The sequence below is a fragment of the Cyrtonyx montezumae genome, unplaced genomic scaffold, assembly GCF_038088225.1.
Source record: "Cyrtonyx montezumae isolate F1298 unplaced genomic scaffold, pur_monq_1.0 scaffold_4, whole genome shotgun sequence".
In the NCBI taxonomy this organism is placed as follows: Eukaryota; Metazoa; Chordata; class Aves; order Galliformes; family Odontophoridae; genus Cyrtonyx; species Cyrtonyx montezumae.
Window position 1 is genome coordinate 18,661,113 of NW_027072045.1, and position 27,836 is coordinate 18,688,948.

Genomic DNA, 27,836 nt, shown 5'->3' on the forward strand with positions numbered 1-27,836 from the left:
TTCATGCAAACGGCTGGCACAGAGCCTGCTGTTCCTTACTGCTAGCTTGTGGCCTGCAGTCAGAAGCTCGCCCAAAGGCAGGAGGATTGGAAGGGCAGTGAAGGTCTGTGCCCAGCTGCGGCTCTCCAGGCCCCAGAAGCAGCTTGCAGGGCCCTGCTCCTCCTGTCTCACTTCTCAGGGGAAGCTCTCTAGAAGTTAGTGGTGGGCAGGTCAGCCTGTCCATGCATCACGGCTGGGGAGCAGAAAGCAGAGTCCATAAAAGCGATGCCCCAAAGTAGCAGTAGGCACAGTGGTGGACTGTGCCCTGGTGCCTTTGCCCTCTGAGTGGTCAGCTGGGAAACACACAGGGACAGGAAGAACACTAGGTAGTTCCCATTCCTTGAGAGGGAAGTGAAAAAGCGGGGGCAGCTGAGCTGGGGCAAATGGCAACTCCCTTTTACATGAGAGGCTGTCAGGCCCAAGGCTGGGTTTGGGGACCCGAGGTCGGGTGTCATGAATGGGCTGAACACGAGGGGCAAAAGGGACTGCTGTAATCCATCCGGTGCCATTCCACGTTTCTCATTTGGGTCGGTGGCAAGTAGTGGGTCGGTGGGGTCCCTTGAAGCCTCCTAGCAGGTGACTGATAACTGGCTCCTTCCTGAAGTCCCCAGAACATGCACAGAAGCATGAGCTCGTTCTGAGGGGCTGGCACAGCAGGTGCAAGCTCTTCTTCCTGCGAGCTCACGCACAAAGATGGGTTTCTAAGCCTAGTACTGTGCTCTCTGCGTACCTCGCTACTGCGAAGCAAAATCTGCTCCGTGCTCCTCAACCTGAAAAAAAGGGACAAAACGCTTTCTCTCGGCAGCCAAAATGACCTCCCCCCCGACCCGGTTCTCGGAGCCAGCGGTGCGTTCCTGCTTCAGAGCGGGGGACCCCGCGGCAGCGGTAGGGGGACGGCTCCGAGGTAACCCCCCCTGTAAGGAGAGCGGGAGACCAGCCTGCGAGTCAGAGGGATCGAGCCGTGTAAACTAACCCCTCCCACTGCTATGGACCACTGTAGCGCCCATTTTCATGAGCACCTCTCGCTAAGGCGGCTCAGAGCCGGCAGAGGCTGAGAAAGGAAGAGGGAGAGAGAAAGACGGGGAGGAGGGAGCGAGCACCGGCACTGATGGACGAGCCAAAGGGTAAGGACCAACCGCCCCGTGGATGCGGCGCCGCGGGGGTCAGCCGGCATCGCGCCGTGCACGTTCCGAAGGAGCTCGTGCACATTTGCCAGCCGGGAGCGGGCTGCGGCATCCCTCCCTCCCTCCTTCCCTCCCTCCTGCCCCGGAGGCTGCGCGAGGTCCTCCGGGCTGTCTGTGGGCGGGGGGGGGGACCCCCGGCGCCGCAGCCGAGCGCCGCGTGCCCGCGCTTTGCAGAAGTTTGGCTCCGTCAGTGCGGAGGATTCCCTTCCTGGCGCTGCGGGGGAAGAGGCGGCGGGGGCTCCCTGGTGCAGCCCGGCGCTGCCCGCAGCGAGCTCCGCGGCGCGGGGAAGGGCGCTGGAAGCGAGAAAGAGCCAAAAGGTGGTGGAAAGCGCTAGCTCTGAGGTGGGGAGAATCGCTGTGCTGTGCTGGGGGATCTCTGGGCTCGGGCTCAGAGCGAGAACCGGCTCGGGAGAGGGAGGAAGAGGAGGATTCCCCCCCGAGAAGCCTTCTCGCCTTACTGCAGCCTCAGGCAGCGGTTAGCTGAAGATGCTTATTGCAATAGTTATTGATTTGAACTCTTGTCCCAGGGCTTGCCTTTTGTAGTGAGCCGCTTTGCTGCGCGTAGCACGAAGCATAGCAGCGCTAGTGGCACTTAACGTTGGGCAGAAACGCTTTCGAGCTTAAAATCTGCTTTTGTCTATCTGGATGGCTTACACTATTTACAGCAACTTCTGCAGCACGGGCCGCCCTTCTGTACTGCTGACAGCACGGGGCTCTTTGTGTGGGGCTTTTAAAAACAAAGCCGGAGCACAGATATACAGGCAAGTAGCAACCGGAAAAGGATCTGGGCAGAAACTTAGCCACTAAGCTGAGCGAGATGCTTAGGGGAAACAGTTTTCACTATTTCGATAGCTTCTTATCCAAGAAGCCTCTCATCACTGTTACAGCAGGGAATCCAAAGATGATTCAATTTTTCTTAGAATAAATGAAAAGGCCAACTATTCCTCTCTGTATTTTGAATGTCACAGAATGCAATTAATGGTTTTTGAGTGGAAGAAGCATTTTCTCAGACTAATCGACATCAAATTGTAAAGCAAAGGCTGGTGGAAGTGGGAGGTTAGCTCATTAATTTGTGCAGTCAGGAGTGAGGATAGACCTGTTTTCTGCCTGTTTTGTCTATAGAGACTGTAACAGGCTTGAAATGCTGCTCCTCAGCTGAAGGAAACCTGTATGTTTAATACAAATACCATCAGCTCTGCATTGAAGTGTGGGTCAGTATGCTAGCATAGCCAAGGAAGAAATTCTCCTTGGGGTGCTACAGAGCAATGGATTCTGCCTGTGATCAGCACGAATAACTTCTTGTTAGCAAAGTATGGCAGTCAATTAATAAGTAAATGTTACTGTGGGGACCTTTGGTCTGGGGAAATCATGATACTGATATCATGCAGGCAGTGGTGAAGTTCAGTCAATCCTCTGAAATTACTAGAATCTGTCATGGAAGGTAATGAACTGAGCAAGAAGTAGTAACTGTTTTAGAGTTCTATGTAAATCGATCCAAAAATAATGCCTCCTATTTATTTCCATGGAAACTAGAATAGATCCAAAGAGCACAATAACACTACTTGATACAGCAGATGCTCAGCTACAGAAGACTAATTTTCAACATAGTCACCACAATTAACTATGCATTTTTGTCACGCATGAACAAGAGCCTGTATGCCACACTTGTAAACTTGTGCATGGCCATCTGGAACATGGCTTGTCTTTCATGATGCTGTTGCCACTGCTGAAACACACCTCCCACCACCACCTCACTGTGCTCACTGATTGGTCCTCGTAAATGTTCACCAATGGTCACTGAACATCAGTAGGTGCCATTTTTCTGCATGGACGAGTTCAATTCCACAGCTTACTTCATATACATCTCCATGGCAGACATCATTGTGTCAGACTGCCCTTCTGCTGCCATCTGTTACACAGCAACAAAATGTAGCAGAATGTTGGTGGGAAGTTTCAACCTCTACTGCCATATCACCAACATCTGCCAGTGCTGTGGTGGGCCAACATAATGAACTAGGAGGTGTTACTTTCAGGGCAGCCCTTGTATGCAGATATGACTGCTATCAGATGGCTGCTCTCTATGGACCAGTGATTGTTCCAACATGGAACTGAGGGAAAGAATGTGAAGGAATGTCAGTGATAACTGCAGGTTCAAAGAATAAGTACTGAATAGCACTCCAGAAACAAAAATGAGGATGACTTTGGCTAGCTCTCTGGGGGCAGTGAAGGATGCAAACAGAACTTAAAACAAGTGAATGCAAAGTGAAGAGAGGAAATGGAGGACATGTGATACTAAATACTGGCAGTGAATTGTGGGAGATTAGATTTTCCCTGACATCTCTACTTTCTCTAAATAAAGTTAGTAGGAACCAGCATAATTCAAAGGAAGTGCTCTGTGTTATAGAAACTAAGTAATGTATATCTAGCAACTGCATAATCATTTTGGAAGTAGGAAGGGTAAGATTTTAAAGATGATGCAAAGAAATGGTTTTGCTTACATTTTTTTCCACTTTTGGAAGGGGGATGATATTCCTGTTATAAAGGAACATTTCATGAAATATTATAACTAATTTGCTCATTTTGTTAGATTAAAATCTGAGGGGGAAATAAAGATTTATGACAATTTGAGATTAAATGCACCGATTAATTAGAATATCTATGTTCAGTGATGATATTTTCCAACAAATGAGAACTTTAGTGAAGTCACTGAGAGTGGGAATATACTGTTGTTGAACCAGTATCCTAGGGAACTGTTACAGATATATTTTAGTATCAGTAGTAAGCTGTTGGAGAAGCCTCCTGCCTGATTAAGTCTTAATGAGTGATTATAGAGTATGAAACTTTCCAGACTAGCTTTCAGAATAATGTTATTGTAGAAATGGATAGCACTGGCAAAAATAACAGGAATAGCACCAGATAGGTAATTGCTCATCCCAAATGGAAGCAAACTTGTGAGTTCATGTGGTTCCCTCAAACAAGGATATTAATCTGTGTCTTGGAATGGAGATAGTCCACCTACAGGAGGGTACAGCAGGATTATGTTTCCTTTGGGTTTGGAACTCAGTGGCTGGGGAACCTGTTTACAAAGAGGAGAGCACTCCGAAGTACTCTCACAAATACTGAAATACTCCAAGACTCTTGCTTTCTTGAAGTCTTTTTTTCTGAACAAAGCCTGCTGTCTTAGGAAATAGATATCAAACAAGCTTGGCATGATTCTCCTTTGGAAAAAGACAGGCTCCATTTTGTCTTATATATATTATTGCTGTTAGCATTCTCTTCTGAATTTCCTCTTGGAGGCTTACAAAATTTTTAGGAAAATATATTCTTAAAAATCAAGTGAATATTCAATAAATCTGGGCTGTAAGTTAAGGGAATCCCTAAGGTCTGACGTCCTGGATGGTTGGGAACCAAACCACAGAAGGAGAACTGGAAGAAGTCATCTTCCTGTCTGGCATTTGGTAATCACAGGGTGGCTGAGTGCAGAGCTAAGAAGGCAAGTGGTTCTTTATCTGATCTATTTTTCAATTAATTATTTGCAGTTATTGCAATTTACTTTTCAGAGACAGCAAATGTGATTGCAAATAGTAAATAGGAATGTGCCTCCACAGCAATAGATGTGTTTCTGGGTGTTTTTTGTTTTTTTTTTTTTTTCTGATTACAAAAGTGTCCTTGTGATTCTCCAGGAAAGAATGAACTAATGGATTAAAACCTGGTTAACAACAGACCTCAGAAATAGTTATCAAAGGAAATCGTGATTCAACAGCCGTGCTTCCAGCGGTATTCTGCAACAGGTCTGATGGCATTCGATATTTTCAATAATGATCTAAAAATATATATAAAAAATCATTCTGATTTACAGATGGAGTTTGTCAGTGCTAGGAGGAGCAGTACAAATGCCAATTAAGTCAGAGGAAAAAGTCAAAGGAAGCCAAGAGTGGTTGGAAACATAAAGAGCAAATAATAGGCTTCAAGCCAGCTTGTAAAAGCACAGCTAATGTAACTTTGGGAAGAAAGTTGGACATTCAAATACTGAATGGACAAGAAAGGTTTCCAGACACTTTTGCCTTGGACAAAAAATGCAAAAGCATGTCAGTATACATACACATGTATATGATAGGCCTAACTCACAGTTTATTTACTTTTTTTTATCATATGCATAGCTGCATTGAATGATAGATGGGATAAAGTTGTTCTCTAGGCAACTTTCCTGTGGCCAAGCAAACCTATGTTTGCCTCTTCAGTTGTGTTTACCAGAAACATGTAGAAAATGTTCAAGGAATTTTTGAAGAAAGAATTAACTGAAAAGGGAAAGGTTACAAAAGCTGTAAGTGGCCTTTCCTAAGTTGTTTAACTGGCTTAGTATGGTGCAAAAAAACCAAGTTTGGTCACATTCCTTCTTTTCCTGGGACATCTTTGCACCTTTAGCACCTGCTGGTTGAGAGCAACGAGCAAACACGACTTTGCAGTTAACATTCCCTTTTTACTATCATCTTGTGCTCACTGGTTACGTACTGCTGATCTGGATCTGATTTGAAGTGGCTTGAGATAGGAGCCAGGTTCTTTCAACACTATCTGCTCAAGGGGACTGGGATGTGGCTAAGGCAACAGGGTTTAGGCTGAATTTGGAGTCAAACTGAATAATGCTGAGATGATATTGGTTGGCGAGCCAGTCTACAAAGCAATTATCATTGCTTGAAAGCAGTCAAAATTCAATTGTAAAATTCTGGATTATGTTCGCAAAAGATACACCCCAGCTGATTTTGTGAAAGATGAGTTAGATAGGACCATTTCTTAAATTGTGTTTACATACCTTTTTTTTTTTTTTTTTTTTTGAGGTAAGCATGAGAATTGGCTTTCTTTCTCGACTTGGTGGAAACTTCCCTAAGCAGAGCTGAAGTGTTACGACAGGCACTTCCAGTGTGCTTGTATGGGGAGCATCAGAGCCCAAAGCTGTGCTCCTGCTGTCAGTTTAGCTGGACATAAGTCTGTGCTTCAGGGATGAAAGAAGGGACTTGTCCTTGTCTCCGGTTGTTTTTGTTGTTGTTGTTGTTTTGGTTTTTGCTTTTTTCTTTCCCTGAAATAATTTTCAGCTCATCTGGCTTGAATGCCAACACCAGCCCATGTGAAAGAACAGGAGGAGGTAAGGGTGAAAGTCCCTTGGATCAAAACTATTGTGGGGGTTTCACTGTAAGGTGAGGCATGACACAAAACCAGCCCTGTGCTCTGAAAACAGTACTGCATTAGCAGTACAAATTAAGAAATGAGTTAAGGGGGAAAGTGTGTGAGACCAGATGGAAAGGAACAAAGTCAGTTAAATGCATGCTGTGCAAATTCATCTGTTTGCGTCCTCTTGTGCACTTGCCACCCTGCTCCAAATTTGGCTGGAAAAATAATCTTCCCAGCCTCCTCTGTGGGCCCCATCTCCTTTCCTGCTTGTCGTCCCTCTGCCCCTTGCTGTGCTGGCTGTGAGCTGCTGCTCTCCCTGCTCAAGGGTGATGCAGGCAAGGTACTGGTCGCTGTGGGCAGTGCTCTGCCAGCCCCAGCAAGTGCTGCAGATTGCATCTTCCACCTGCTCTCGCTCTTGCATGAATCCTTCTGGGCTCTTGCTAGTTCCTTCCGGCTTGGGAAGAGCTTCCCAGGAGCACCTGCATCTGCTTCACTGTCTGCCTTCAGATTCCCTTCGTAATGTGAACGTATTCTGTAGGCATTGATTAAGTCTCTGGTAGGAGATGTATGCCCATCAACCTGCTCTGCACTGTCCCTTGCTAAGTGGCTACTGCCCATTGAAATAACCCTCTCACAGTGGCTGAATGGTGTACCGTTTGAGACCTGCACCTTTCCTAAAGCATTTTTAATTTGCATAAATAGAAGTTAACGTCTCTCAGCTTGTTATGCATTCTTCCTCTACTTCTGATCCCGCTGAGCCATGCAGGGTGTAGGGAGTGCTGGATTCTTCTTGGGGAAGGGAAAGGAGGAAAAATGGACCTGTTTTTACAAAGGAATGAGAGTTGTCTTGTTTTTCACTATCTGCCTGCAATCTGTCAGCCAGAGCTCAAACAAGAACTGGCCTCTGAGCTTTGCTTGCTGCCTGGAAAAGGTGACTCAGCAGCTGAGGATGTATGAACCACTTCTGTTCCTCAGCTCAGTGTTTTCACACTCCTCTCAGAGAACTGTTGTGGTTTCTATATATTAACTAAGTGACTGCAGCTGAGGGTAGGGGTGTCAGCAGCCTCTGTCTGTTTGTCTCTGGGCTGTAGTAAGAAGGGGAAAGACTTCTCCAAAACTGAAAGAGAGAATTTGGAGTCTCTGCTGTTTGGCTGATGTGATGGAGATGTCCACAATGCTTGGCAAAGCACAGAGAGCATTCATGTGGCAGGAGGGAGGACAGAGCTCTTGAACAGAGCACAGTTTGGAAGTGAGAGCAGGTCAACAGTTAGGTGAGTTCCTCAGCTGAAAACTGTCCTTCCCTCCTGCCAGCTTTTTGCCCAGATGTCACTGAGCAGCTCTTCAGGGAACATATCTGATCTTGGCCAAGTTCAGCCTTCAGCTGCTGGTTCCAGCAGTTGTGTGGAGAGTGCTTTCAGAGAGTTTGCTTTGAGTTAAATATGCCCAATGGGTTGATCTTCAACTTCTATTTATCTTGCCATCCATGGGAAACATACTGTTTGTTAGCTTTGTCTGAGATCAGAAAACACAAAACCAGCTGAAGCTGAAAGGAACTATAATGTAGTAAAGCAAGTGATTATGTTTTTGTTTATAGGACTTGGAAATACTGCTGTGTCAGAAAGGCATGGAAATCACCAGGTGAAAACAAAGTTCTAGCAGAATTGTTTAGTTTTACTGTCATTAGCCAGAGAGAAGTTAGGTCTTATTTTGAAATGAATCAGAAGTTTAATAAGAGTAGATCATAGTTTAACACATGGAACTGGGTTAAGCTATCTACCTAGCCTGCTGAGCAGGGCAGTCAGAATACTGCTCCTTTCCCATGCTACTCTCGTGACTTGGTTAGTACGTGTGCAGCTACATCAGCCTGACCAGAGAACAGGGCTTATCTGAAGAGCAGCTCAGTGGGAAATTTTGTAAGTCTGCACTTGAACAAGTGCAGGGTATAGCACTGGCAGAAGACAGACCGAGGCAGAATAGTCTTTTTTGTGGCAGAACAAGCAGATGAGTTAAGTCAGCTGTGAAACAAAGGTTTTGTACTTTATCTTAAAAATAGCAAGTTTGCAGCAGAACCTGGTCCCATGCTGTGAACTTCTTGTTAAACACAGTAATTTTACTGTTGCTTTTTAGGTTACAAAGTGTGTCTCAGCTCCAGAGACCAGTAATTTCTCCACCAATTAGAGGACTCTCTTGTTTTGCTATAAGATTACAAACTGGATCCCATCAGCCTTGCTAGGAATAGATACCTTCTGTAAATAGGGATCTTGGAGAGGCTTTCTACCCATTTACTTCTCAAGAGACTGCAACCATAAATGTACATTGTCATACGTTGCAAACCACATCTCAGGAACCCTTGTTGTGGCATAACAGTAAGACTTAGGTTCAGTAGCATTTCACAGAGCTTACATAAAATGCAGCAGGACTGCTATAATGTTGTCCATAATACCAATGTAAAGTAGTAAATGACTCTCTTTTACTCTGGCTTCTCCTGCTTCCATCCCTGAAGCTGGACTGAGGGGAACAAATCCAGGAGCAATTCTTTCCTGCAGTGGGGCTCTGCTGCCTCTATTTTTCTTCATGTTTCTTTTAGCCCAAATGGCATTTCGTCTTTTTCCCACATTTTTAAAGTTACAACTGAACTACGTAGATCTTATAGTATGAGTCATGTCTGTGTACTTTACTAGGCCAATAATGCCCAAGTTGCTAATAGTCTGGCAGAAAACAAGAGAGAACACATCAAAGCGGTGGAAGATGAATTTTAGAGTAGGTATAGCTGAAACGTGCTGCTGCTGCCTTAGACCCTGAGATCTGTGTCAGTGGGAGGAAGCCTGCTGGAGCCCTGGTTTGTTATTAGGGAAAGGCTGAGCCTCAGCAGACAGAGAAATGATGGCTGGCTCCAGCATTATCTGTTGATCTGCTGAGAGAAGGCTGTGACATGAGCATGGGAAAATGTCTGCGCACAAAGGCCTCCTTGTGAGTCCTGTGATCCTGCTACAGGATAGCTACAACTTTCCTGTCTTGGCAGGAGCTTTATGGAGGAGGCTGATGTTCATGCCAGGCGTGCTGGGTCAGCCTGGTGACAGAAAACTGCCAGAAGTGGTCTACAGAAGTGACAGAAGTCTCACGCTCCACCATCTCAAGGAGCTGCTCGCTGTGTGAAGCTCCAGCACTGCTAATGAGTCTTCTGGTGCGGTGTTTTAAAATCCCTTGTGCTGAGTGGCATTGACAACCAGGGATAGGCTACATTCTTTCTGCCATGTTGGGTGCTCCGGGCAGGAAACAGGCTGCATCTGAGTACAGAGCAGCATGCTGAACACAGCACCAGTCTCAGCACACTGTGCAGAAGGCAAGCAAAGGTGAAGGAGGTGAAGAAGCAGAAAGACAAACTGTTCCTGATCAAAGCATAACGTGTAGTTCAGTGCTGAGCAAAGCAACAGCAAGGGCTAAAAGCATGGTGTATACTGATAACCCTGGCTGTAACCAAGTGCAGTAAAGCTGGGTAAATATTGGCAAAGATGGTCTTTGTGACAAGCCCTGTGGCCTGCACCCTGATAAGGCCACAAGCTCATCAGCTGGAGGCCTGTGTGCTGATAAGGGCCCACATGGATAGCTCTGTGGGACAAAACCTGTCTAATAACAAGATGACAGTGAAGTTGCAGCATGTCCTCTTCTTTGTCTTCCAGCAGGATGGCAGACTACAGCTATTAAGGATAATCAAAATGAGGATAAGCAGAACCTGGGCAGCCAGCTGTCCTAGGGCTCCTGGGGTTGAAGTCAGCAAGATCCTGAAGCAAAGTGATTACACTGTAGTGAGTGCTAGCTCCTAAAGATGGCAAAAGACCTGCCCAAAAGGATGTAGGTGCCATCAAGAAGGAACCCAAAGGATGCAGTAAGAACACTTGGCATCTACAAACCCTGGTCCCTTGTTGTGCAGAATTGTGCCAGACCTTGAGGTGCAAGTACGAGGGGACCAAGCGTAGAGGAGGGAATGGGTGAGAGCGAAAAGATTTTGTAAAACACACATCTTCTTTCTGTTCTGTGAGGACCTGTGCTTTTGCTACATTCATCTCCTATACCACAGCTCTGTTAAAAACTGCTCCATACTTAAATGAGAAAAAGATGTGAAACTTCAGTTTGTTTATAACTTGTTTATGTCAGTTCGAGGAAAGTCAGAAGAGTTTAATGTTTGTGTCAACATGATCAGTGGTACAAAAATGTGCTCACGCCCATATTGGGCTGAGAGAAACTAATGAAAATAATTTGACAGAAATATTGGATAGAACAGGAGGGCAAGGAAAGATGCTAGAGCTCTTCAACAATGAAAAGAGCAAAGCTGAAATTTCTCAACAGATGTTTGCCTTCACCATTCACATACGAACCAAGTCAGTTTCTGAAGTGACTTGTGAAGGCTGAGCAGGTGGTGGCCCACCACTGGGAATTGTCTGAATGGGTATTGTAGGGATGGTTGTCATGCTGGTGTTTTGTTTTTGTTTTTTTAGGATATCCTGTCATCTTCATATATTGCCTTCTGCTTTTACGTGGCTTTCAATCCACATGGTAGAACTCCTATCCCAGCCAATTTTAATTAAAAAAGAAATAATGGTACATTACGTATCTGTTCTGGAGAATTTGTACTGATAATTGCTGGAAACTTCAGCTCAGCTTTTCTCTGCTGTGGGTAATTCTTAAACATAACAGTGTTTTGTTATTCTTTCCGCTTGAAAAACGTTATCAAAGGAGAAAGTCTGGTAAAGTGTTCAGGACTATCTGAAAGATCTACAAGCACTGAATAGTATTGTTTGAGACGGCTCTTGCATGAGTTTTCTCTCTCCATCCTATTTCTACCTTGTCCCAGAGGAAGACAAGTGTCCCAGATTGCAGGATGTAGATATGAGTCACAGCTTGGTATTTAGTGGTGAGAAAGTTGACCGCTATCAGTTTTCCCAAATGGGAGTGGAAGCTAAGACAAATCTTGTCACACTAAAAGTTAGAGCTTTCTTCTTCAGAGCACTTCTGTCCTTTTCTGGCTATTTACTGCACCAGTGCAGATGATATGCTGATTCAGCATCAGAAGGAGTGAAGTCAAGGAAGCTCCAGGCCACACTTAAGGAATTACAAATGGGACTGTTAGAGTCACGAGTTTGCTCCTTAGCTGATTTATAAATGGTTTTGTTTTCTTTCTTGCTCCTTTGTCCCAGGGCTGTTAATAAATAGTCTTTTATAACTCCCCTGCTCACACAGGAGATGTGAGGAGAGAAGCCTCTGCCCTGGGACAGGCTCTGCCAGCATCACCCAGCAAAGATCCTTGTTTAACACCTCCAGAGCAGACCCAACAGGCAGGATGCAGACAGAGGCACTTGTCTTGGGGTTGCATTCTTACAGCAGCCCCTCATCCTTATCACTGCTGTTTGCCCACTCTGCTTCATCACAAGCATTTTGTGTCTGTATTTTGAACTGTTTGAGACAATAATAAGGAAGACATGCAAATTGAAACCCAGACTACAGTTTGATTATAAACGGATTTCCTTTCTTGAGCTCGATTCTCCCCAAGATTCACTGTATATCCTGGTAATAAATAATCTGAACTTTGGAAACTTCTGAGCTCCTGTCACAGGCCATTCATCTGGCAAAACTCCTTTGTTGTTTTGTTCCACGAGGCTCCAAGCATTGCAAAGTTCAGGGTTTCTAACTATGAAAATTTAAATCCATATTTAACTCTTAGTGTTTCCCCAATCTGCTATTGCAGCCCTGAAGTTTTGTATTGTTTTGGGTATTTTTTGGGTTTTTTTTCATATGTTCAGACATTCTACTGAGGTCTGTGCCCCACAGCAGGCTTTGGGTCTCTGTTTTCTTCCCGTTGGTTATTCCTAAAAATACCACAGGGTAATTTGTTTCCTGCTATTTGAAATGGAAATAGTAGCAGCATGAGGAACAGAGCATGATATTCATGCCAAATATCATGAGCTGAATTCTCCCAATGGTTTGTGGGAATCTTAGTTATTAAAGCTGACCTCTGAGAAATCAGTATATTTTTCCGCAAAGGCTAAGCAGGGGAGGCATTCCTCAGCAGGAAACAAAAACTATCCCCAGCTGTTCCCAGTGTTGTGCTCTGCCATGATGAAAGGAGATAGCAGTGCTGACAGCTGGAGGTAAGTGGAAAAAGCTGAAAGTGATTAACTAGCAAGCAATCTCTTTTATGTATGCAACCTTTGCTTGCTGAAAGAATGCATGGGGGCTGCTGCCCTGCCTTAATAGCAAAGCACCTCTCACTTCATCTGCTAGAGGTAGTTGCAAAGGGAAAGTCTCTACCTTTTCTCTGCTGCAAGTGCGTGATAGTCGCATTAGGGTAGGAAAAGGTCACTGGGTATCTTGCAGGTATCTTGCATGAGATGTACTCCCGTAAAAGAAAAAACAGCTGTGCAGGAAATCATATTTGCAAGGAGTGATGAGATCCAGGTACAGGCAGAATCCCATGTACAGGTGAGCTTCATCTGTCCTTCTGCCTCTTCAGCCTCATCATAAGGTGCTTTTGCCAGTGGCTCTGCTCAAACTGTACCAGCCTGAAGCCTTGTATGTGCTTCTGCAGCCAGTCCCCAACGACTTTTGGTCCTGAGTGGGAAGTGAAACTTCAGGAGAAAATCTGCTTGTTTTGTTGTGCAGAAATGCTCGGGAAGCTCTGCTTTTCCTCTGGCAGCCACTCAATCTGTGTGCATGTGGCACTCCAAGTGCCACATTACTGTTTTGGAAGCTGGGGAAGTAAGCCCCTGAAAAGCAGTAGTGGTGCTTGATGTGCAAAGCAATCCCAGGAATCTGTGATTCAGAGAAAAACATTCCTGAGATGCAGCCTCAGCTCTGTGAGGCGGGAGTGGTTGTTGGTGGAGAGGGCAAATGGGGAAACTGGTGCCTACTAGGAAGGTGCAGGGCATTCTGCGGGTGGTGAGAGGTTTGGACGTGTTTTCTCTGTGGTTGTTTCTCTGCTGTGTTCTGGTGGGGCTTAGCAGTATTTGCAGTGCTTGAGAAACTGTTCTCCAGGAAGTTTCTGAACTTTCTCACCCAAATGTGGGTTTTGGGGTGGGAAATGGTTCTCCTTAAGGCTGCTTCTTTTCTTTTGTCATGGCAGCTTCTGCATTGTCCTCATGCAGGGAGGATGATGGACCATGGGGGGGAGCTGTGCTGGGTGGGTGATGTGCCTCCAGTCATTCCAGTCTTCCTATTAAAGCTCTGGCCCCACTGTCTCTACCACCACCAACAGATGGATGCACCATCCAACACTTGGATGCAATAGTTGTGTGGGGCTGAGGTGGAAACCATTAAGCAAAGGGAAAAATAGGCCCCAGTCCTGATAGAGAAAGAAATGTTGCTCTGAGGGTTGAGAATTGTGCAAGAAATACATATTTATTCTGTATTAATTATTAATGTCTAGAAGCAATTTAAAGTGCTTTCCCAAATTCAAAATACTGGAGCTGAAACAACTGAGCATTTAAAATAACAAAAAGGAATGCAAACCAGAAACAGCCTAATAATTTATTCTATTCCTCAGAAACATTTTTCTAACAGTTGCTAATTTTAAGAAAATACCATTTGTGAGAAAGATATAGGGGGGGAATCAAGCTGATTCTCACTCAGAAAATGCAGAAGATGGTCGAAAGAAGCGTAAGAAGAAAATATATCTGGATACTTAAGAACAGCCAAGAATAGAAGGATACTGAGCACAAAAGGAAGCCTAGCAGCAACGCTGGCCCACTGCAAGTCAGTATATTGGAACTATCAGTGGAAACAAAACTGAAGGATGTTAGTGCTCCTGCTTTGTTTCCTGTAAGAAAAATATATGCCTTTACATAATGAGATAGCCGAGTGTATTTAAGTAATAACTTGGGTGATAAGCTTGAATTCACAGGATATGAAACATCAGGCTTTGTGGGTAATTACTGTAGATCTTCTCCAGTAAAATTATAGTTTTAATGGGTTGGTAACAAAAATTAATGCCAGAAGTCATCTGGTAAAAACTGATGTAACTGCTAACAGTTGTTTCTTCTGATTTGAAAACCTCTTTGATGTGTGAATCCTAAAGAAAAGATCATTAAGAGGGTCCAGACTTGGGAGCATAGTAAAACATCACATAAATGAGGAAAATAACTGTCTAAAGGTCGTTGTGTCAGCAGTATCCTGCCACTTGTTGGTTGTATTGGAGAATATTGAGTATCTCTGTCTAGCTGCTGGGATGCAAGCCAGCAGAATGCTTTCCCACAGAGAGATGACTTAATAAAAAGAGTTGTGGAAGTTTTGGTGGGGCTGGGGTATAATGGCAGGGAGCAAGGCTGGGAAGCTGCACGCAGGCTGTGCTGTGCTTGCGCTGCCATGGAAAGGTCTCTGCCAGGGTTGCAAAAGGGAGTTCGTTGGCAGAGCCTTCTGCCTTTAACTCACTGACATGGCTCCACTGGCACAAGAGATGTGGGACTGACCTGCACAAAACCCCTTGAGGTCAATTCCAGCTGCTCAGGCAGCTGTGGGCATGGAGAGAAGCCCCCTCTGTGGTGCTTGCTCCTTTGTTTCCATCTTTTGCTACCACTGCTCTCTTCTCACAGCACTCCCCAGCTCTCCGGGGATATGGTATGTCTTTTTGGTTTTTTTCCTCTCTTTTTCCCCTGAAAAACAGTGTTTCTCCAAGGCATCCCATGAAGTTTTCCCAGGATCATACTCCAGCTGTGACTTGTGAAGCAGCAAAAGGATGAGGTGCCCCCATTCTAAGCAATACCTGCACATGTGGGATCCTCATTTGCCACTTTCCCTGTGGCTTACCAATCCTCATTAACAGAACTGGCTTCCTGACATCTCTCAAACTTTGCTGCAATTCTTTTACTTTTCATTTGTCTGACGATGTGACTGATGTCTCCCTTGCTCATCTCTTTCTAAACTAAACAACCCAATGCCTTCAATATTTTCTCATAGGTCAAGTTTATAGATCTCGGATCTATCTATCTATCTTTTTCTCTTCTGGAGCTTCTCCAACTGGTCTACATCTTTCTTGAAAGGCAGTGTCCAAACTTGGGCATAGCACTTCATATAAGGCTCAACCCGTGTTAGATGGAGGGAAGGATTACTTCAGACTGTTCTAGCTGCAAGAATGTTTTCTCTGCGTGTGCTGCTTAACCGCTTGTTCACTATACTGCCTTTCTGTGATGTCTATTGTCCAAACAAGAGCAAATATTTGCTCTTGCCCTTACTGAAGCGAGCTGGAGGTTTTCCCTGGGGATTCCCTATTTACAGAGTTTATTTATATTCCAGTCCTGTTCGTCAGCGTGCTTTTAACTCCCAGCTTGGTGCTCTCACAAACATGACGTTCTTTATTCCATCTCCCAGCTTGCTAACACATCTGTAGGCACAAGGCAAGGATTGGTTAAAGTTCTCTGCCTGGTTGCGTGGCCTATATCTATATGTCTGCCAGCTCTTGAGATTGGTAGGTAGGACTGTGCAATTTCATAGCAAGCGTCTCTGAAAAACAGCATCAAAGAAAAAAGGCGTACTATATTGTTTGGATTATCAGTTCAACTGGAATCTCAGTGTTTATGTGTCAGCATTTATGGGCACTTCAGCTGGAAAACTATAATCCAGTAAATGTGTATTTATAACTGTATATAGCATCACAATGTGGGCCAGCTATCACACTAGCACTTTGGACACGTTAAATAATTAAATTTTGGAGCAGAGCTCGCTATACAGTTACACATAACAGCTACAAAAAGTGATGTAAATCCTAGTCTGAAGCTTGAAGTCTAATTTCAAAGCGTGCAGTGTCTCACTCTGATGTTTTGAAAGAGAATCTTTCAAACCAAAGCAATTCAAGCAAACCTGAGCCTCTTACCAGCCCAATAAAAGCCTTTCCTGACACATGTGGTTTGCATCATTTCGCAGCAAAATATTCCTCAGCAACCTCACCATGTGTGCATTTCAGCATGACAAATTTCGTGACTAACAAAAGCTCATTTTCTCCCAGCAGGAGGATTATGTATGTACCCCATATGCACCTTGGCAGAACAGCAGCCCTGATTGCTCCCATCCCCTCTCCCCACCATCATGAGCTCCCTAATTAGCTTGAGTTAGGGAATTCCACAGGCTACATACACCCGTAAGCTGGGCTGTGTGACTGCACAAGCATGCAGCAAGCATCCCTGGAAACTGGCCGTGTGGTCACAGAGCCCATTGCTGAGAGGTTTTCAGCAGTCTGCAGCAGCAACGTGGGTGATCAGTGGAAGAGCAGATGGGCACAGTTCAGTACGATGCTGTCTTAGTCTCCGACATCACTCAGACTCATGGGTGGCAGGTAGTGTCGTGGAAATCCCTTTCCGTAGAGAATGAAGCATGGTGAATTTAATTAAATGCGGTTGAACGTGGGTTTGCTGGGGCAGCATAGGAGTGATGTCAGGATGTCTCATCACTGGCTGTGACTGGTGTGCCTGAGGTAACACTGATGTGAGGTCCCCATCTCGCCTCATTTAGGCTGGGAATACAGCGTCTCCTAGCGTAAGTGGCACATTATTGTGCAAGGCTGGTCTCCAGAATTCAAATGCTAGAGGAAAAAGACAGGTAATTCTGTACGTGGAGAAGAGCTGCTGTACTGCTCAGGTAGACAGAGAAGACCAGAAAGACAAAATCCAGAGGAGATAATTGTTTATAAATAGGTTTAAGTTAATAAATTCCAGGACATTTGAGAGCTGCAGAAGTTTTGAGTCAGAGTGGATGAAAGACAAAGGGAATGTACTGGCAATAAACGCATAGAGGCTGAAAATGAAAATGTTTTTGACTTTACAAAAGTATACTGAGAGCATAAAGGTGATGAGTGGGGAGCTGTCGTTTGTCAGTGTGGCACTTGTGCAGTGGAAGTGTTATTGCAGCACAGCCCTTCTGTAACAGGCTGAGTGTGAGCATCCCAAGCTGAGAGCAAATGTCACCTTCAGCTGTTGTGCTAAGCCAGACCTTGAAACTGCATTTGTAATTAGTAGAAATGCTGGGCCACGGCGAGGTTATCTGAACTGAGTGTGACTGTGGACGGTGCACAGCATCTCTCCCTAAGTCAGCATGACCTCTGTTTATTGCATCTCTTCGAGGAGCTGGCTGCCTCATTTCTTTTAACTTTACTTGCAAAGTGTGAGGGAAGCAGGGGGGTGGCAGCCTTGGTCATGAGTGACATTTTCTGGCTCATAGGGCCACTGGGGGCAGTGTGGTTTCGACTGGAGGAAGTTTCTTGTGTACCGAGGCGCTGGGAGATGCTGGGGTCAAGTCTGCTCGCATGCTGTCACACAGAGCTGCCTCCCACACCACACAGCCTTCCTGGGTTCCTCACCAAGAGCAGCAGGATTTTGCAGCAAAGCGACTGCCAACTGAAGCACTTGCTAACATCACTCTCATTTGATAGCTAACTCAGAGACAGAAATGATAGCAGATCTGTTTATCTTCTGGGCGCTGCACCAATCACTTCGAGCCAGCAGCAGCCCCTGCAAAACAATAAAGAGACCAAAATTAGAAACAGACAGAGATGAGTGAGCAGCTGGGCTGTGCTCAAGCATCTGGAGAGCACTCCATGCCTGTGCAGCTGGACAGGGTGCAGCACCAGGCTGCTCCGAGCATCAAGGTGGGGAAGAAAAGCAGCATAACTGCTATGGCTGCTTATGGCCTTACGTGATATTTTTTAACACCACTTACACAGCAGGAGAAAGAGCAGAGCTGTCTCTGGGCTCTGGCTGGAAACAGAGACAGGAGGTCATGTCAGTATTTAGCTGCAGAAAACTGCTGGTGAAGAAGTTCTCAATTGTGGAGGTGCTGGAGGACTGCCTTGCATGGTGGGGGCTGAGGAGTGTCAGCACAGCATGCAGCAACATGGACACTGAGTGCAGAGGAGCTGGAGGAGGCTGGGAAAGCGTAGGTTCTGTAGGCTCTGCAGAACCTGCAGTTATCTCTAGAGCTGATGGAAAGAACCAAGTGTATAGGAAAAGGAGCTTGTTCTAATAGCTCACCTTTCTGAGCAAATGGCAGGTGGAATTTTAATTGTATTGAATTCTTTACCTGGATTTTTGCAATGTTTAAAAATGTTGTATTCAATCTATACATTTTAAAAGTGGCATTTGCAGGTTTTTGATATTGCTAGCTTATTTGGTGAGTTTTTACCCTCTGATAGTTTGTACTTCTTTGTATCTGAAATGTTTTAACAAAATACTCCTTGGTAGCATAAGAGTTGATGCAGGTGGATTTTCTGGTATGGGATACAGCAATGAAATCATTGTTTCAGAGTTCTGACAAGGGCCTGTGACATTGAGCTACAATTCAGGAGGTAAGAATAATATTCAAGACTAAGAAAGTAGTATGCCTTGGGAAATGAATGACTCATCTGAGGCTGCAGGTGGGATGCAGAGAGTTATTATGTTTCTGCCTACAGGTAAGGGATTTCTCTAGGTCCATTTCTGTAGGAAAATTGTTCCTAATTTGTTTTGCTGCTAAAAAGATGTAGCTGACAAGGAATACCTATCACGACAGGAAATCTGAGAATCTTTAAACTGATGCAAAGACACACATCTTTCAACTCTGTGGCAGTAAGCACCCAACAAAGCTATTAGTAGCTGTTTCTGGATGAGATCTCAGAGTAAAATGGCAACAATTACGTGGGTTTTCTGTGAAGCTGTCAGTGGTAGTTCCGGTTTTCAATCATGCTTCATTGGAGCTGTTGGAGAGGGTCCAGAGGAGGGCTATGAAGATGATCAGAGGTGTGGAACACCTCCCCTGCAAGGACAGGCTGAGACAGCTGGTCTTGTTCACCCTGGAGAAGAGAAGACTGCAAGGAGACCTCATTGCAGCCTTCCAGTATTTAAAAGGGGATTATGAACAGGAGGGGCATCAAAATTTTACAAGGGTAGACAGTGTTAGGACAAGGGGGAATGGTTTTAAGCTCAAGGAAGGAGAGTTTAGACTGGATGTCAGGGGGAAGTTCTTCACAGAGATGGTGGTGAAGTGCTGGAACAGGCTACCCAGAGAGGCTGTGGATGCTCCATCCCTGGAGGTGTTCAAGACCAGGCTGGATGGGGCCCTGGGCAGTATGGTCTAGTACCAGATCTGGAGGTTGGTTGCCCTGTCTGTGGCATGGGGTTTGAAACTCAATGACCCTTGGGGTCCCTTCTAACCCAAGCCATTCTATGATTTATTTGTGTCTAGCTGCATGCTGTGCAGCTAGATACATTACCTGCTTGTATTCATTTTTCTAGTGTTAAAGTAATTTTTGTTCAATGGATATGTTCAGCACATTCATAACTAAGCCAACTGTCTCCATCATGAAGAAAAGCCTCCCAGCCATCACACTCTGCTGTTTTTAATAATTACAAGCTTTGGGTTCTGGGACCCTTTTGAAGAAAGCAGTATAAAATGCATTCTGCCCTCCTACTGTCTGGTATGTGCACTAGTAGACTGTTTTTTCTAAACTACATTCTTAGAGATATTGGCAAGCATGCTGTGCTCTAACAGACAGTCACAAAATGTGAGCAAAACAAGCTTCCAAACTTCACGGTTAACCTCAGCAGATTTACATGTAAGCACGATGAGAGAGCACAAAGCTCCAGGTCAGCATTAGGCTCCCCAGGGATCTGCCTGTGGGGAGATTTTGAAAACAAGTTCTCTCAGCACTTTTAGATTGCATTCTCCTTAGGTGGATGGAAAGGAACGATTTGTCTACAGATGCAGATGTTTCAAGAGCTCCCTCCATCTTTTTCAGAAGTTAGCCCAAATGAAGTCACTCTAGGATATTGGGTCATTTGTAGGGCTGGACAGTGCTTGGTGTAGTTCTGGCATCTGGGGCAAATTTTCACATGAAGCAGTGGTTAGCAGACAGTTCTCTTCTGGATGTGAATGCTTCTTATATTTGCGTTTGTGATGTGGGGTGCCAGGATGCATTTGGAGCACTGTTCCAGTATCGCCTAAAAGACTTGGAGGACAAGTGACTTCTGGAACTGAAGTTCTGCTGTGCAGATGCAGAGCAAACATGGTTACCTTATCTTCTTGGACTGTGAAGGTAGTTGATGTTGCTACCTGCACAGCACCTGAATAGATAGATAGATAGATAGATAGATAGATAGATAGATAGATAGATAGATAGAGTCATCCTGAATGACCCATAACAGATTCCTAAACATTTCTAGGAGAATTTGTATACTAGGAAAAGAGAAATTAGCACCCATGTGAGCAGTAAGGCAATCAGTGCTTTTGACTATGGAATTTTAGTGTGGGTAGAAATAGATTTCACATAGTAGTAAAAACAGGTACTACAGTGCCAAAGCTCTCTGCTCTTTTTAACTCTTGAATTTACAGCTAGATTGTACATCTGGAAAGTATTTTTGCAGATACCCTGTCTAGAGTTTCATGTTGTGGGTTATATTTTATTAAATGGTACTGAAGAGACTGAGCTGAAGTTGTGAACTGAAATTTCCATCATTGGAGATGGAAGGAGACATCAAAGCAGAATATAATATGCAACATTGTGCTGGCCATTAGCATGTTTTGAAAACTCTAATGCCATATTGGTTCTGAATTATTTCCACCAACCATAAGTTGCTTTTTTAAACAATAGTATTGCTCACAATATATTTTAAACCACAGAAATATTAATTTACTGGATAGGACACACCAGTTGTACTAGGTTAATCTCTCAATTGTTACCAATACAAGTTTTGCAGTGCGTGATTTTATTTTTTTTAATCACGTTGTGCCAATTGTGCAAATCACCATCACTGGTCTTTTGAGCACCAGCATCAAGAATCTCCATAGGTTTCTTTAAAAACGTGTGGAACGCAGGTGGTATTTTTTAATATAGCATTGCCAAAATGCAGGACAGTGCTGCTTAAACTGTGACTGCCATGTACAGAAACGTTAGTGTTAGACTTCCTAAATGCATTACCAGTGACAAGGATATTGTAAATTCTTTCAAACATTGTAAAAACCTGAAGCACAAAGTATCCAGTGACGAAGTGTGGTGGGGGTTAAAGCTCTTGGCTCTGCTAAGCTTAGTTGTTTTTAAATCAGCAGTCTGTTCTTTCAGCTTCTCAGTGGTTATTGAAACAAAGACAGAGCTACGGAAAAAAACTGGTGCTTGTCCCATGCAGACACTGCTTGGAACACAGGAATATGCCTGAATACTTTTGGGGTGGGCTAAGTTGGGCCACAGGAATGCTAACATCCTTTTTCTCCTCTAGTCACAGGTACCAAACCAAAGATGTCCACAACAAGGAAAATTCTACTCATACTAGGATTCCTCTCCACTTTGGCTGCAATTGCTTTAATTACTGTAGCAGTGACCCAAAACCAGCCACTTCCGAAGAATATCAAGGTATTACAAGCTGAGGATCTTATAGGAAAAACAAGTCACGCAGAGGTTTAGACATGCATAGTGCTTAAGGACAAGTTGCTGTCCCTGCTGGGTCTGGTTGATCTCCCTTTCCAGCTCCGTGCATTTCAAGCAACCTGGTCAAAACAGATATGCCTTCGCAGGAGACCATCTCCTAAGTAATCATTTACAGTCTTGCTACTGCTCTCATTCCCCGTGATGAAAGCTTAGAACAAAAACACTACTGGGGAGAGTAATGATGTGGCATGTCCCCAGGGTTGCAGATTTGCTATTCATTTCTGCTCCTGGAGATCAGTACATGCTGTATCCAACTCAGTGGCTCAGGTGTGATGACAGGATCTATTTTGTTCACAGTATGGGATTGTGCTAGATGCGGGGTCATCCCACACAAACCTGTACGTGTATGAGTGGCCAGCAGAGAAGGAGAATGACACTGGAGTGGTGCAGCAGGTGGAGGTGTGTAAAGTTGAAGGTAAGAGGAAAGAAGGAAGCAGTGAAAGGGGATGGACTGGAGACAGAACGTGGCCAAAGGGTGGGGGAGAAGAAATTTGGGGGAAGTGACCAATAGAGACAACAGCATTAAATCTGTGAACTAACTTTTATTCCACTGCTTCCCACTAAGAACTCACTACTTGGACATCCCGAGAAGAAGGTTGGGTCCATTTTTCCTTTCATTTGGGGATGCACAGCATTAAATGCTTTTTGGAAAGAACTGCACCAAAGGTTGTACTTAACAACAGCAAAATGGTATTTCTGTGTGTACTCTTGCTAAAGCAGTGAAAAGGTTACTGAATTTCAGCATGTTGTGATTTGTTTGTTTGTTTTTATAATATTTAATTGTGATGCAGATATGTAATGGTTTAGGAAGGCATAAAGATTGCTTTCAGTCACAGGTTTTGTCAGAGAAATCTTTAGGGTTTCTAAAACCTAGAAATGGGGTGGTTGAATCAAGTGTTGCTGCTTGTGCTGGTGATATTGTTTAGTGAACAAGGTTTATGACATATGACAGCCCTCGGGGTTATGCTTGGAGACAGTGTAATGAAGTCTTCCAATTTCTCACAGGCCCAGGGATCTCAGGTTACTCCCAGTCCACAGAGGAGGCAGGTCCCTCTCTGGTGCAGTGCCTCCAACAAGCAGAAGAAGTGATTCCCTTAGAGCAGCACCAAGAGACACCCGTCTACCTCGGAGCAACTGCTGGCATGCGGCTCCTCAGGTACCACAGGGCTCGTCTCCTTCCCTTGCACCCTTGAACCACCACAGATACTGGGTGTTGTCTTTGCAGTCATTGGAAATGCTACCAGCTGGTGCTTTGCCCAGTCCCCAGTTTCTGCAGAATCTTTCCCTACTTGCCTGGCAGGTCTGTTTCCACCTGCTCCTCCCTTCCATTTTCTCCAGCACCCAAATGCAATGCAGACACCAGAAGGAATAGCACTGCCCAAACTTGCATGTGGAGAAGGTGTTCAAACATCTCCCACAGTCTAGTAATAGATCTGACTGTCATGCTTTAACTCCCTACATACCTTATCTTGGCCTGAAACCACCAAAGCTAAGGTAACTTTATAATCAGATCTCCTTCATCAGTTCAAATTTGTGATCTTTCTTGGGGTGACCCAGGCCTGTTACCTGTCTGGATCAGGGAGCTGATCTCATGTGTTTTGCCTAGGGAAACTCCCTGGGGATACATCTCCCTGGTGTGACCCTCATCATGGCGTGTGCTCCAGGACAGCAGGGGAGCTCTGCTCCAGTTCCAGCTGTGGTGTCTGTGTCAGTGCTGGTAACAGCTGTGCTGCTGACGTGTGTCCGAGAGGCATGATCAGTTGCATCTGAATGTACCCATGTGAAGGACTGTCAAGTTATAACTGATGGCTGGTGGGAAGTTGGAGCCTGTCTGCTCAGAGTGAAGCCCATAAGCTGCTGAGAGCTGTCAGCTGGAGTCACTCCATCCTTTCTTCCATTCATCCAGGTTGGAAAATAAAGATGCAGCTGACAAAGTCTTGTCCTCAGTAGAGAAGACACTACGCTCAGCTCCCTTCAATTTCCAGGGCGCCAGGATCATCAGTGGTCAGGAGGAAGGAGCCTATGGATGGATCACCATTAACTACTTGCTTGGTAATTTCAAGCAGGTATTGTATCACTGGCAAGTCCAGATTTGAACCATTGGCTGACAGTGCTGTGTAAGTCATGCCTTTCAGAAGAGTGTTTCAGGAGGCCCCCTGTGAGACATTTATCAGAGGTCAGAATGCTGTGCTTCTTGCATTAGCTAAACAGTCCTAGAGCACTGAAGCAAAACAACAGTTTCAATAACTTCTCACAGGTGCAGCATCCTCCTTGCTTCCTGATCTAAAATACTTATGTGTTTGGTCAATATCTACTCTTCTGTTCCTGCACCTTGTATTGGTTCTCACCTCATGCCCCCTCCAAGTCTTCTTCCCTTTCCTGTATTCTGTCCTTCTGCTACTCTTCTATGAAGACTTTCGCTTTTTGTTCCCAAATACATATTCTCCATGCCTGATATATCTGTACTTCATTTTTTTCAAGTCTGGCTGGAAAAAATTTCTACATTCACTGAAATCTATAAGTGAGACATCAGGAGCTCTAGACCTTGGAGGAGCCTCAACACAGATTACCTTTGTACCAGATGAAATCTCTTCTGAGTCCCCACAGAACTTGCTGTATTTCCGCCTCTATGGCAAGGATTACCAAGTGTACACGCACAGCTTCCTTTGCTATGGGAAGGACCAGGCTCTGCAACAGAAACTGGCCAGAGACCTACAGGCAAGTACATCTGGGGTGGCAGGTAGAGGTCCTGGACCCTCACAGTTTTGACATACTGGTGCTGATTTGTCCTGTCTAGATGTTTCATTGCGTAGCCTAGATTTGGAAAGTGTCATTATCCTCCATAAAGACAGGTTAGATTCTCAGAGATGACAACCAACATTTTCAAAGATATTACCAATTTGAGATGCCTTGATTGATTGGCATGGGATAGCAGCAATACTGTGCTTGACTGAAAAAGGTGGTGGAGATAGTGCTTCACCATCTGAGAGAATCCTGAATCAACAGCAGATTCAGAAATTATGGCTGGAAATAACTTGCCCAAAGCCCTACAGGGAGATAGCAACAGAGCAAGAAGCAGTAGCCACATGTCCCAAATTACAGCTAAAACCTTAAGTCTATCCTCACCCCTTGGACCCAGTGCTTGTGTGTCTTGGCATGATATACCATGACAGGTGCCTTGTGGTCACCCTTCTTTGTGGTTTTTTCCCAGTGTGTTATTCTAGAGTGAAATGTAACAGCTTGAGTTAATCTTATTTTCAGAGCACAGAGAACAGCAGCCTCTTTGATCCATGCTTTCACCAAGGATATCAGAGAACTATAAGTATCAGTGATTTCTTCAAAAACCCTTGTACGTCAGTCGAGAAAAAACAGTTCCCTTTCAGCCAGCTGAATATTGAAGGAGAGGGGAATTATGAAAAATGTCGGACAAACATCCAGAATCTCTTTAACAAAACGGATTGTCCTTACTCCAGCTGCTCCTTCAATGGGATATATCTACCTCCATTACAGGGGGACTTTGGGGTAAGTCTGTGCATTCAACTTCCTGTAATGCAGAACATCAGAAGAGCAGAAACTCAGAATAATGCTGGAGTGTATTATCCATGGGTGAGGCAGGAATTCATTTGCAAGATAACTTCTAAGACATGAAACTACAAAAATAGTCTTTGTTGTCTTGCTGTGTAGACAAGAAATACAGGAACAATCCCTCCCAATAGCCAGCACCAGGGACAGGAGAGCTTGTCACACAGGCCATGTGTGATACAGTGCTCCTGCAAACTTTGTCTCCTGAGGTGAAAAAGAAGTACCGGATCAGAAATTAATGCAGAAGTGTGTGAGCATTACTGAAACCAGCCAGCTCACCTGTTTGTTTCCTGTATTTCTCTAAAGTTGGATTACAGTTGTCCTATTCAGGTTAAATTATTCTCTCTTTCAGGCCTTTTCTGCTTTCTACTTTGTGATGAACTTTTTGAACCTGACAAGTGAGGTCCCCTTCACCCTGGACAAAGTGGCCAGTGCAATTCAGAGATTCTGTGCCCGGCCTTGGCATGAGGTGAGCAGTGTTGCTTCTCTGTGGTGGGGCAGAGTGCCTGAGTCCCAAATGTTGCTGATGCTGCTTCTCAGTAGGATGTGTAGCTGTGGGTAATTTCCAAGGCAGGCATGGGAGGATTTCCCTCAGCATCTGCAATGAATGCTCAAGTGCAAGATGGAGCTGCAGGTACCTGGATTTAGCAGCCCGGTGATTTCTCCTTCCTTTCCTAGGTGAAGCTACAGTATCACCAAATTAAAGAAAAGTACCTGAGTGAATATTGCTTCTCTGGGGCCTACATCCTCTCCCTACTGGAAAATGGCTATGAGTTCACCACAGAGAACTGGCAAAGGATCCACTTCCTTGGAAAGGTCTGTTTCATGGTGTGGAGGGCTCTCCTGGCTGTCTGCCACCTCTGCTATACAGCTTTGTCCTTAGGGGTGCTACTGCCCTGGCACCTTCCATGCCTGATTCTTCTCCTCTCTGCTTCAGATTGGCAGCAGCGATGCAGGCTGGACCCTGGGCTACATGCTGAACCTGACCAATATGATCCCTGCAGAGGACCCTCCTGCACCCCCTCTTTCCTACGGCAGCTACGTGGGGCTGATGGTTCTGTGCTCCCTTGTGCTGGTATCAGTGATCCTCCTTGCCTGGCTTCTCTTCCACAAGCCCAAGTGCCTGCAGAAAGGGATTGTCTAGGAAGAGCCATGGAAGGAGAGGGGCCCCAGCTGCTCAGGGCTAGGAGCCCACTGCAGACCAAGCTGTAGTGCACAGCCCCTCTCCCTGAAGCTACTGACTGTGTACAACAAGGGCATTTGTCTCTCAACTCTCACTTGCACTGACAGATGTTGGGACACCAGGCTCGTCACCTCTCTGCCATGGACAGACAAGCGAGCGTTCCCTTCTTGAATGGGTCGTATTTTCATTCACTGAAACTCTGCTGCTTGTTTTTTATTGCCTTGTGCACAGCATTATGAAGAGAAAAGCAGCACCAATCTTTGGGAGCCAGTGCTCCTGCAAGAGTAATCTCAGGGTCCCACATGCCACTGAGCTCTTGGGAGTGATCACACAGGGTAATCCAGCTCCTCTTCTGCTGAAGCTGTTCCCAAGAGCCATTCCAGCAGGGAAACTGCACCAGCACGCCTCTGCTTGCCAGGCATGGTCACCTGTAGCCAGCTGCCCCTTAAAGGCTGGTCATACTCCCAAATGTCACTCTGGGACAAGAAGGGATGAGAATGAAGAAACTGAGCATGCTGGTGGTCATCAGTCCTTAGCTGGGCCCTGGCAGCAGTCTGCTCCTTTCACAGGTGGCAAGAAGCCTCTTTCCCATGTCTTCCTGATGTTGTTGCTGGACCAAAGCTGGCTCACTGTTACACTGAGCCATTCCCATGTCCTTAGGGTGACCGTGCCTCCAGACATGAGTTCCCAGTCAGACATTGTCGATTGTTGTAGGGAGAGCTTGTCCTGGCCAAGGATTCTTGACAAGTAGTGACTCTGATCTGATCAGCGTGCCTCCAAGTGTACACCCACTAAAGCAATCCAGTATCACTGTGCTGATTGTACAGCGGTCTCTGATCTAGGGAAAATGTTTATTGGGCCATGTCCCTTTATAAAAAGACAGCTGTTAACAGTTAGCTAGCATGAGCACACCTACAGCCACTCTTTCTGTTAGCAAAAACATGGAAAATTTGCCTTTCTTTCCTTCATAGCTTAGGCTACTCCCCAAACAGTAAAACCTAGGTGCTGTAAGTGCACTTACCAAAGCCCATCTTCTAGCACACAACTAGATGGTGCCACTGGTAAGGTTTATGAATCATTTTCTTCTGTTTCCCATTCCTTGATCCAAAACAGAGAGGTAAGACTGCAATCAATTTTTTATGGCAATTGGAAACCATCGGTGCCTCTTTACCTCCCAAGAAATCTAAGAAATCTCTTCTCTTAATTACACATGCTGGAGGCCAAAAGAAAGTAGATATCGTGGAGAGAA

The 27,836-nt window shown here is 45.1% G+C and overlaps 1 protein-coding gene across 6 annotated transcripts; it reads left to right on the plus strand.

Moving 5' to 3' along the window:
- The first annotated feature begins 1,045 nt into the window (after positions 1-1,045).
- On the plus strand, positions 1,046-27,335 carry ENTPD1 (ectonucleoside triphosphate diphosphohydrolase 1). 6 transcript variants are annotated; one of them, XM_065746735.1, is made up of 10 exons: positions 1,046-1,163; positions 21,614-21,747; positions 22,120-22,237; positions 22,828-22,978; positions 23,729-23,888; positions 24,304-24,540; positions 25,084-25,344; positions 25,757-25,873; positions 26,083-26,220; positions 26,342-27,335. In XM_065746735.1, exons 1-10 carry the CDS (start codon positions 1,148-1,150, stop codon positions 26,546-26,548), a joined length of 1,539 nt encoding a protein of 512 aa, XP_065602807.1. In that variant the 5' UTR covers positions 1,046-1,147; the 3' UTR covers positions 26,549-27,335. The 6 variants fall into 6 exon arrangements, with proteins under 6 accessions (XP_065602807.1, XP_065602808.1, XP_065602810.1 ...); XM_065746736.1 differs by having other exon boundaries at positions 1,122-1,163; positions 21,620-21,747; XM_065746738.1 differs by lacking the exon at positions 1,046-1,163 and adding an exon at positions 1,430-1,565.
- The last annotated feature ends 501 nt before the right edge of the window (positions 27,336-27,836 follow it).